This window comes from Megalops cyprinoides, chromosome 9, assembly GCF_013368585.1.
Source record: "Megalops cyprinoides isolate fMegCyp1 chromosome 9, fMegCyp1.pri, whole genome shotgun sequence".
NCBI classification, from domain to species: domain Eukaryota; kingdom Metazoa; phylum Chordata; class Actinopteri; order Elopiformes; family Megalopidae; genus Megalops; species Megalops cyprinoides.
In genome coordinates this window covers 33189220-33200718 of record NC_050591.1, presented here as the reverse complement: position 1 = coordinate 33200718, position 11499 = coordinate 33189220, and the positions used below count along the sequence as shown (strand labels likewise).

Genomic DNA, 11499 nt, shown 5'->3' with positions numbered 1-11499 from the left:
CACACACACACACACACACAAACACACACACACACACATTATATATCTATTGTAGCATGTGCAGCCTCTAGGCCTTGATTCAGTGTGGATGTAGAAGAAAGCCTTGGGGACAGGGGATTGCAGTTGGAGAGCATTTATTCCCTGTTGTTACAGACTAACTGCGGATTGTACGGGTCACAGAAAACAATAAAGCTGAGTGTTTTTTTTAATGCAGAAGAAGTTTACACATGGAGTGTACACTACCTGACTCTGCTGGTCCTCTCTGCACTGTAGGTCTGCGTCAGGTTCCAGAAGGAGGCAGCGGCACAGGTGAGTGTGCACACCCACGTTCTGTCCTGGAGGAACTCTGCTGCGTCTTGACCATGCCTGCAGTGCAGTCACACCGTATGCTATTAACTCAGACTGTGTGCTGCCATTCGAGCTCCGGCTGCCACACTGTGGATCACTGTGTTAGCAGAGGTGCGTTTGAAATCCTAATTTACTAAGCTTTTCAATGACAACCTCGATTTCGCATTATATTTTTTCAGGTCTGGGAGCCCAAAGAACACAAGCAAGGGCAAGAACAAACAGAGAAAGAGGTAAAGACCCTTGTGTTGGACTGTGCTTTGAGTCCTTTGCCTCTGCCCTTTAATGACCTCTTGATGATGCTTCCTTCAGCTATATTTCAAAATCATCCATATTCACAGCAGTATCTGACAAATCCCTGATATCATAATCTGAAAGACATATCATTGATATGAGCAGTGAATGCAGAATAAAGCTGAGTGCATCACAGTTGATGGTTCAAAATATACTGCAGAGGGAGACAAACTCCATCCTGTCAGAGTGAACACAACGGCTGAGAGAGTGTCTCTCCTTCCGTAGAGAAGCACGTTGCTGTGATGGCTTCATTGCATGCGTGTGCACGTGCATTCATGCATTTGTGCATGCGTGCGTGCATTCATGCATGCGTGAGTGCCTGATTTTGAGTGCGTGCGTGTGTGCGAGTGTGGGTTCGTGCATGCAGGAGTGCATGGTGGCATCCCTGTCTGTGGAAAGGAGGCTGAGGAGAGCGCTCTCTCTCTCTGTGCTTCTGCAGGTCCCCCGGGGTCTCTCCCAGCGGGGCATCACATCACAGAGGAAGCTGCTGCAGCTCTCTCAGTGCCTCTGGAGACAGACTCTCTCCCGCCTCCAGCAGGTACTCCACACTGCACTGCCATCCACAGCACAAACACATTGGGTTGGTAATCGACTGGAGGCAGAAATTGGCTGCTTCAACAAGGGCAATTTTCTTTCACTGTTGCCTGCATTTAAAGGGCTGGCATGATCTCCTAAGGCTCTTTTGGTTGTATTTCATTGTTAGGTGGCAATTTGCCATTGAATTGACGAACTCCATCCCTGTTTCCCATCTGCTAAACCAAAATCCTTACACCTATAAAATACCTTATCTCTTTTACCAGCTGTACGAAATGAGTCCTTTTCTAATACCTTTTAGCTAATGCCTTTTCCACAATAATCCAGGTCGGGCTTTATAACAGTAATTAGCTGTGTAACTGTTACACAACACGTGTATTGATTGATTTATGTAATGCAACCAAGATTTCCCACTTACTTTGCTCAGTTTTGTCTGTCTTGTTCAGCGGTACCAGGCACATGTACTCTGTTGTCAGTCAAGTTCCTATGATCTCACATTCCTTTCCCCTCCACGACAAAAGCGTATCTCTCTGAGCCATTGAAATGTTCAGTGCAGTGCCAGTCACCTTGCATGAAACAACATTCCACCTCATTCACAAACTTTCGCTCTCTTTCTACCTGTTTCCCAGACGCCCCTACAAATTCTTCTGTTAATTACTGATCACAACCGCAGCTCACTGTGTTGCAGGAAAGTGATATTTTTCCACACTAATTTTTATGGCTCTTAGGGCTCTTATGACTTCTTTATTTTCTTAGCCGATGTGCTTATTGAGAGTGACCCAGGGTAGTTTTTACATCCGTATATACAGGGGTACAGCTGGATGTTTACTAAGCTTGCGGTTATGTAATTGTGTAATAATTTTGTAATAAGGGTACAGCAGCAGTGCCCCTCCTTGGGGCTGAACTGTGTAAGACCTGTTCCTTACAGCTTTAGCACAGTGCTTCGCTGTGTGATTGCGATGCCACCCTCTGCTACAGACTGTGTTTTTCACTCCTCGCCAGGCAAAGCTCCAGGCCGCGAGCAGGCAGCCACCGCGCCCGCGGCAGCAGTAGCTCCAGCCCCGGCGGGCCTCCGCCCCTGTCCCCAACCTGCACCTCTGACCCCGCCAAAGTCTGGCAGAACGGGCATCACCATGGCAACAGGGCCGGCGGGGACGGCGAGTCCAACAGCCACGCCAAGGGACACAAATCGCAGGATGTATGTCCTTTTCTCTACCTCAGCCCACGTCTCCTGCCTCCTCTCCTCTGGGGTCTTCCTCACTTAACCTTCAGTGCTGATTGTATTTTCTTTGATCTGATCGACTTGGCCAGCTGGTTACTTCTTTAGTTTTTTTTGGTTTAGTTAAGAAGCTTTTCCTCAAAAAAAACAGTAGCTTGTCTGGCAGACTTTCCTCTTTCCTCCTCCCATGAAACTGCTGTTCATTTTTCGCTCTCTTTGATTTCCATGCCATCGAATTTGTCTTTTCTCACAGGAACTAGAGAGGTTAAAAAGGGAATGTCAGATTTAAAGTGCTCATCTTCAGTGATATTTTATATTGATCATATACATGCCAGGCTTGCATTAGACTTGCATGATTTTAACTCATGCAAACTATAATGGCAGAGGAAGTAGCTAAATGATCTATTCAGCTGTGGCTTGTGGTGTGCTATGTTAGCATTTAAAACAAAAGTTGTATTAAAGTTGTTGGATTGCCACAGTTATCAGCCATTGTCACAACAATAGCTGTGTGTGTGGATATCGGAAAAAGGTCTTGCAGAGCATGAAGATTGTTTTATGATTGATGACCGGGCGAGCGAGAATGATGACAAAATTCAAGGATACCATCCTTTCCTGACATGCTTGATTTGCGAGGTAAGGCAGGATTCGGGATGACGAAGGACACCCCTTTGGAGAAATTTGGAGAGTTCAGACATTTTATTTGTCACAAGACCATAAATCAGTCAAGCAGTACAGTATAACCCAGAAAAAAAACTGCCTCTTATGTGACACAGCAGGATATGAAATTATATGTGGCCCTACATGCGCTAGAAATGACCAAACATAAAAACTGATGGCACTCCACACTCAAACATCAAATCATAAAGTACAGCAGTTTATGGGCTTCTGAAAACTGACTACTGAGTGATATGAGCCTGCTCCAGTCATGTGCTATTGGTGTTGAATGTTAACTGCCTGGACCTGAATTACAGTTCAGAAAGCCTCTGCCGCACATCCTGAACACCACAATTAACTCTGTTTTGTCCAAGATTTTCTTTCCCACCAGTACTGTAATATATCTGGACAGTAAGCCTATTTTGAACCAAGAGGTGATACAGTGTAATTACTGGGGTAGGATATGCCCTTTTTTAGCCAGTGTCTGCTTTGAGGAGTATTAACTAGTATTGGGTATCAGTCTGAACTTCTCCAGGCTCCAGTGAAGGACTCCAAAGGTACTTGAGGACTGTTTTTCTCATGGTTCATTTGGGACCTCTCAATATGTATTGAACCTTTGAAAAGGCAAGGATGTTCTCTTACGGAAGGGGCTTTGCTGCATTTCAACAGTCACTTATTAAAATGCCTTTTAAACAATGTTTGCTCACATATGCTTGGCATAACCAGCCAAGCTCTCTTCCTGGATGTAATTTTCAAATACAGACTACTTGAAAACACACTTCTCAATAAGTTTTAAAAGCAGAAACATGGAGATCTTTCTAAAATGTATTTCAAACACCAGGTATACAAACAATAACAGTGGGATAATAGTAATTATAATAGAATGATAAACACTCATAACATCTTGATGATCCAGGAACATTCTGTAAGCCCTTGAATAGACTGATTACTTTGACCACTTGATCAGTTTCATAATAAATGTCTCCAGTTATCTTATTATGGATGAAGTCAGTCTACATCCATGCCTTTTTTATACAATTAATGTCCTTTAGCAAGCTGGTAGGTTTTTAAATATTGAAAATCGCTCCTTATGAACAAAATCAAACACGTAAACACAATAATTTTTTAGCTATGACATAATGGATTACATGACAACTGTACCCTGAATCTACCTCGGAACATTCCTTTTAAAAGTAATCCACAGATGTATTCTCATAGAATTCATCCAGTCTGTATGTTTATTTCTCTTGCCTTCTTTCATTGGTAAGTTTCATTCATCTGTGAATACTTGATTTACCTTTCATTTAAGTTGTGTTCATCAGTAAATGCCCAACATTTTGTACCTTGCTAATGAAAAAAGAACCCGTACAATATGTTCTGAACATGGATGAAGTAGGATAAAGTCTTAATCCTCTTTTAAATACACTTGACATAAAACACAGTGTGCTCAATTCAGTGGTAGCTGCATATGTTCTGAAAAAGCTCACAGCCATGAGGTGTTGGAGAGACATGATATGTTCCATCTTTCTCTGTCTGAAGTTGCTTGTTGGCTATAGATTGCAGCATCACCTCTGTCAGACTGTGCACTGATGTTGACAATATATCTGTCAAATGATGTCCTTCCACTATCAGCAGTAATACAGACAGCAGTATTTTATCGCTTGGCAGCATAAGAGGACACTTAATATCGAGGGCTATATGTTCGTCCCTCTGGAGGGTATATGAATTCCACACGCTCTATTTTAGTGTCTGCTTGAGGTATAGTGCAGTACTATGGCTGGCTTTTATCTTATCCGTGTAGCATTCTCCCTGTATCTTTATTCAGTTAAATTCCAGAGTGGTGCAAGAAAGTACTCTCAGTCTAAGTCTGTAATGTTGAACCTCCCTGGAAAGCAAACATTGCCTTGCTAGTTAAGTTTTAGATTTGAAATTGCTCAGATACACATATTATTTTGTCATCATCAGGGTCGGTGGGCAAAAATGACTATTTTAGATCTTAACATGGCAGGCATAATTTCAGTTTCAGAATCTGTTTAATGCATATCCTTAAAATAAGTCATTACCTATCCATTTCTGTCTCATTTTACGTTATGCATTTTCGGATAATATGTTGGAGACTTAATTTCACAGATTCGATATACTGTATTTACCACAACGTGATAAATTATCAGAAGGGATGCGTGTCCTCTCTGGACACAGGTACGTAGAGCAGGACAGATGCAGGGTATGAACAGGCTCTCGCATGGCCTCAGTGTGTCTGAACATCCCTTTAGAGGAAATCTCTGATGGTCCTGGAGTCCCTTTTGGAAGAGCTGACTCTGGTCGTGTTCGCCACCCAGGTGGTGACGCGTTTGATTCCCTTCCCAGCTTCTCTGCCAGACTGGTGCTTTCTGTCTCCTGCCGTCTGTCAAACCCTGCATGCATTCGCAGCTCTGTCTGTGCGGTGTCTTTCAGCCTCTCACCCAGCTGCGGGTCTCCATTTTCACCCCTGTCTCTCACCTCTTCTGCCATTCTCCACAAACCACCATCTCTGCATTTTTCAACAAGAAACTACACAAAGTAATGCTTACAAGTATACCTTAGTTCTTTTGGTTTATGTGTTAATTTTTGTTCTGTTTGCCAGTTGCTCTCAGGACCCCTTACTAAAGAATACATTGTGTTTTCCCCTTTTTGCCCTCTGCCGCAGAGAGCATATTTCCCCCTTTTCTGCCTTTCTTTGCTTTTCTTTTCTGTTTTTGCATTGCTTGCGTGTCCTTCATTGGCGTAGGATAAGGTAGGTAACTCTCAGCGCTCTCCTGACGCAGACCAGATTCTGAGAAACACCTTAGTGTTGGACTTTTCCTTTCTTCTTAATTCAATACAGTGGTTTCTTTCAGGGGTAATTATTAGTATTCATGTAATATTATTATGACCAGCTTTCCCTAAAACTCAAATTATGTCCAGTTTCTTTTTTATTTATTGATTATTTTATATAGCAGTACTTCCCGCAGAACTTGTCAGTAGAATTCACCCCTGTCTGTCCAGCCCCTCCCTGTCTGTCCCTCTCTGTAAACTCATTCCATGTTAACTTCCACTTCTCTATTGTAGGTGTACTAAGACTTGTCAATGGCATTGGTGGTAGTTTGTATTTCATCTTTACTGTGGCGGTCTGTTTTCTGCGTCGGAATCACACAGTAGCATTTAGTCATTTTAACTGTCCTGTCCTGTACTGACAAAGACACGCATTTTGACAGAGCTAAGAGATAACTGATCATGTTCATGTGATGTTCCTGTGTACGTTTTGTCTGACGGAAATGCTGCTGCATTTGTATCCTTTAACTTTTCTTTTACCTCCAGTGCACATACACACACATCAGTCAAAAACAATGTTACTAGCTGACTAGCAGTGCCTAGTGCTTCCTTCTCACAAGAAAGGCACAAACAGAGAACTATCAAACACGTACTGCCAGGATTTAACGTCTGTCATCCTCACCATTTCATTAAATTAATTTCCGCACCGTGGTACAATTGATGTTACGATGTAGGTTATATGGGAGAGTACCATGGGTCTGTGTGATGCGCTTTATGAAGTGATTAGCATTACAAACGTAGACTTTTTATAATGCATGGATGTTGCTCGTCTGTCTAGTTGCCAATGATAAGTCTGAGAATCCTCAGATGTACAGAACAGTTCCTCTTAGTATGATGTGCTGTCTATAATTGTGCAGGAGCTGTTGCAACAAGAAACAAAATCAAGGCAATTTTATCATTTTTAAAAGTGACAGTCGTCCCAGCCTGTGAATATCATGAAGCTTCTCTGTCACCTGTGCAGTGACCTCTATGGGGGAAAAGCCATTTTCCCTGTGCAGTTAAAAAGCAGCTTACATTTCGCCAGTATGGAGACTTTGGAGAAGGAAGCTCGGTGTAAGATAAATTGGAGCTGTGGGTATTCTGGTCTCGTTCTGGTCTCAGCCACAGGATCCTTTCAGCAAAAGGTCAGAAGGTAGTGGGGGTGATGGGTCCTTTGGGTAAGAGAAAGGGTCCACTTTGCTGTTTTAAATTCCACATTTTTTTTCTGTAGTAGTCTTTATTTATATAAGAGGGCCAGATATCTTCACTGATATGTCATCTTGAATAGTCCAATGGTCCTGCAAGGTTTTTCTGTGCTCTTTCCTGTGAAAGATAATGTTATACAGACATCCTTAAACACACACACACACACACACGCACGCACATGCATAAATAATAGTTTCTTAAACACTGCCATCTTTACTTAACTGTACTTCTATTCTTGCTATTGTCTGTAGTCACTGTTTTACAGTTTCACAGGTATCAATATACTTTATATCTGTAATTATATCTATTTATGGTTATGCACTGGGATGGTTCAGTTGTAATGTTAATGTAATAGAAAATACACAGGCAATTCACTGAAAAAAAATTCATTGTATCCTTCTCCAAGGTCAGAGAACAGAGGACATTGCTATTTCGGAACACAATCAGTACACATGTTCACACAGCCATGACATGCTAAAAACAGATATGTGTATCATGAGAGAGAGCACATGCGTGTCATTTATACAATGGGCTGTCAGTTTTAAGCGTGGGGATTTGGAAATGAAAAAAAAAAGATTCTCAGTCTAAACCACTTGTTTCCCACAATGCATTGTGCCACGATGATGCCATTGCCTGCATCTGGATGGGCCAGAGTGAGTGGTTTGGAAACTTACCTTAGTGTGAGAGTTCCTTGGACATTGTGATTTATACCCCATACATTGTTCATATTTCACCACCAAGGAAGGGTTTGTTGTCTTTTTCTCTTGCATTTTGTGACTCTAATGATGCACTTATGTTGCCCCACTTTTTCCTTTTCCTCATAACTTACCTACTAAAGGAGGGAATACCACTTTATTGGTAAGTGGATGCTAACCAAAAGGGATTCAAAAAAAAATTAAAATAAAATAAAAAATAACGGTTAAACGAGAAATGGGTCAGTGTTTCACATCTCAGCAGTTGTCTGCAGGAAAAAATCCACAATCAAAAATCTATTGACTAAATTCAGAACTGTTTTTTTTTTTTATTTGATCAATTACTATATTTGTGAAACTTTCTGATTTTGTTTCCTTCCATTTCTGTGATGTTCTGTCAAGTTGTTTCTTCCGTTTCATTATTTAGTCATTGCTAAAACTGCAAAAGTCCTCATTTTTCCTCTTTATAACTTCTCTCTGGTCTTGGTTATAGTTTCTGCTGTACTCTCCACTTCTTCTGTAGAACTTGATTTGATTCATATTTTCGATAATTTTTCCTCTTCTTGTTCTTTTGAGGTTTCTTTTTTGTTCGTTCCTTCTTTCCGGAAGTATGAGTTTGCATGACAAACATTGCATGCGCTACACCAAAGAGGACTGTCTGTAAGCCGTAATCTAGGTATTATTTTCTTTTGGAAATTTTAAATTATTATTTAAAAAAAAATCATCCTGCAAGCTGACCTTGATGGTCAGTCTTCTAAGGCCTTCTTTCTTCTTTTTTTTTTATTTTTTTTGTTTCTCGAACTTCCCCCACAGAAGATTGAACCAGTCACAGCTAATTCAAACCTGCGGGCTTCAGTGTCACCGCAGCAGGAAGGCTCAGTGGTGCAGACTGGGTTACCTGTCCCGCCAGGAGACGCTTCCTCTGGAGACGAGAGACGCCGGGGTGTGAAGCGGTCCCCCTCGTTGTCCTCTGGTAAAAGTGGGGGTCGGAGAAGAGTCACAGCGAGGAGATCCCGTTCTTCCGGCCACAGCAGTGACTCCCCCCACTCCCACCACAGCCAGGCACAGAGGAACAAAGGGGGGCATCCGAAAAAGTGAGCAAAGCAGCATGTTTCACAGCAATGCACCAGCCTGGTCCTCTCTAATCCCTCCCTTCCTGCCAGTTCTGTTAGAGCCAGAAGAAGGACGTCACTTTTGTGGACATTATTTCTGAGTCATGTAAGCCACTGTATGATGTTAAACCTTACACTGAGCTCAGAGTACACTTCACTTTTAAACTGAGCTCAGAGTACGATACACTTTTACACTGAGCTCAGAGTACACTTCACTTTTACACTGAGCTCAGAGTACACTTCACTTTTACACTGAGCTCAGAGTACGATACACTTTTACACTGAGCTCAGAGTACACTTCACTTTTACACTGAGCTCAGAGTATGATACACTTTTACACTGAGCTCAGAGTACGATACACTTTTACACTGAGCTCAGAGTACAGTGATGTTGCTGCACAAAGGTCATGACCTGGGATACACTGGCAGCTCACAGTGAGGTGAGCGGCCTCGTGTGATGTCACTTGTGTGATGTCAGCGTGGTTTTGCTCTGACAGGGCGAGAGGCGGCCGCCCATCCCGCCGGCACCGGCGCAGACGGGCGCGGGCCGGTCACCGGAGCAGCTCGGCGTCCCCCGCGAGGCGCAGCCGGCACACGGGCCGGGGCAGGAAGAGCAGCAGCTCCCGGAGCGGCAGCTACTCCCGTTCCCGATCCCACACCCCGTCCCGGACCCGATCTCGCTCCCGTTCCCGATCTCGCTCCCACCAGCGCAGCAGCAGGGCCGAGTCCCCGCACGGCAGGCAGAATAACTCCAGGTACAGTGCTGTGGCCGCCTCCCCCGACACTCCCTAAATAAGCTCTGTGATGAGGGAGCAACTATCAGCATAGCAATCCTCAGAGACTTAGCCATCGTCTCTGTTCAAATACACCACAATGCATTTTTTTCCCCTCAGCTTTGAATAATGAATTTAAAGGAAGTGTGTCTTACTATCGGCGTGAGCTCAGTATCGTGACTTAGCGCAGTTAATGCAGAAAAGCCAGAGAGCAACTGAAAATATATGTATGCAACTTGCTTCTATCTGCTTTGAAGTCATGTTACAGTCAGATCGAATCTGGGCTTGTGTCTGAGACGGGGTACTCTTTTGAGGGCTGCTAAAGCCAGACTGCTTTCACTTTTTGACAAGGTCCCCGTTCTAATTGTTCCTCTTGAGGGGAATTTTCAGGTCTTTTTTCAGGAGACTGCATGGCAAAAAAACAAAACATATCAGCACAGCCGTTACTAGCATGGAAAAAGTGGCACCACAGTAATAAGTGGCATTATGTAAGTGAGCACCTTGTAACTGCAGGCAAGCACCGTCTGAGTGTTACGCAAGGGTTCCTTTTTATATAGCGTGTGAAATTACATAAAGGGTTGAGAGTTTGGGGCTGAGCCAAGAGCTGGTGATAGGGGTATGTCACAGAGAGGGCACGGATTATTCAGATAAACCACTGATTAGCCACCTAAACCACAAACTTCATCCACATTGTTGTCTGCATGTTGAGTGTGGCGGTTTAGCTGAAGTTATGAAGCAATACAATACAACAGCAGTTAGCGGTTAGCAATTAGCAATAACTTTGTGGACATAAAAGGCAAATATAAATTGATACCTGTGCAGTGTAGCATAGTGGGTGAGGAGCAGGGCTCATAACTGAAAGGTTGCAGTTTTGATTCCCTGCTGGGGCACTGCTGTTGTACCCTTGGGAAAGATACATAGCTCACAATGGCCTCAGTAAATATCCAGCTATGTAAATGGATAACATGTCAAAAAACTATAATATATGTAAGTTGCTGTGGGTAAGAGCATCTTCTAAATGACTAAAATGTAATGTAATGTGCTGAGCTCTGGTGAGCATTGACAGTAGAAGGCCATCTTTATTTTAGCGTACTCCTGGTAAAGGCTGAGGTGGACAGGTAGGTGGTCTGGGACGGACTCAACGCTCCTCTGTGTGTGGGTTTGCAGGGAGAAGGACAGTGAAGGACACGCTCCGCACACCGACACCGAGGGCAGGTCTCGGCATCGCTCGCGGACCTACTCCCCCATCCGAAAGAGGAGGAGTGACTCCCCCAGCTTCATGGAGGCGAGGAGGATCACCAGGTAAGATGGAGGGCAAGGTCTTCAACATGGTGACTGCTATCCACCCCCTCCAAGAGTGTCATTTGATGATCGGCCCAGAAAGAAATACAGTGCTTTATGCATCAACAATGTGGGAGCATGCCCTCTCCTTTGTCCAGCAGTTTAAAATGGGGTATGTGTAAAATGTATGTTATGCAGGTTCTCTGCTTGGGCCAATAAATGATGTCATTCGCCATCATAGCCCTCATTCTTGGAAATGGTATCGTTTGTAATGTGATCTCTCCTTTGTTTCACTGATGTATTGAACAGACCTTAATGACTGCCCACGATGTTTGGGCTAGATATGAGAATGACTCACTTTTTGGGAAAATGTGAAATCTGCTCTTTAGTAGTGAAACTAAAAAGAAGGCTAACACTGGCATCTGCTGGAGATTCAGTGCTCTCTTTCAAGCAGAGTAATATTACAGGGAAAAAAACGTGAAATTATTGCACATTTAATATTTACACTTTGGGAACCGATGGTATGGCTATGAGAAACAAATGGTCCAGATCTTTCATCAA

The 11499-nt window shown here is 43.3% G+C and overlaps 1 protein-coding gene across 1 annotated transcript in view; it reads left to right on the top strand.

Annotated features, from left to right (window-relative positions):
- Nucleotides 1-11499, top strand: part of LOC118783826 (serine/arginine repetitive matrix protein 3-like) — a 49245-nt gene that overhangs the window by 34701 nt on the left and 3045 nt on the right. Inside the window, exons 7-15 of the mRNA XM_036537784.1 lie at nt 274-309; nt 528-578; nt 1079-1177; nt 2176-2371; nt 5320-5388; nt 5501-5605; nt 8491-8867; nt 9382-9639; nt 10825-10959. Of these exons, the coding sequence (XP_036393677.1) occupies nt 274-309; nt 528-578; nt 1079-1177; nt 2176-2371; nt 5320-5388; nt 5501-5605; nt 8491-8867; nt 9382-9639; nt 10825-10959 (1326 nt within the window). The remainder of the gene's footprint in view (nt 1-273; nt 310-527; nt 579-1078; nt 1178-2175; nt 2372-5319; nt 5389-5500; nt 5606-8490; nt 8868-9381; nt 9640-10824; nt 10960-11499) is intronic.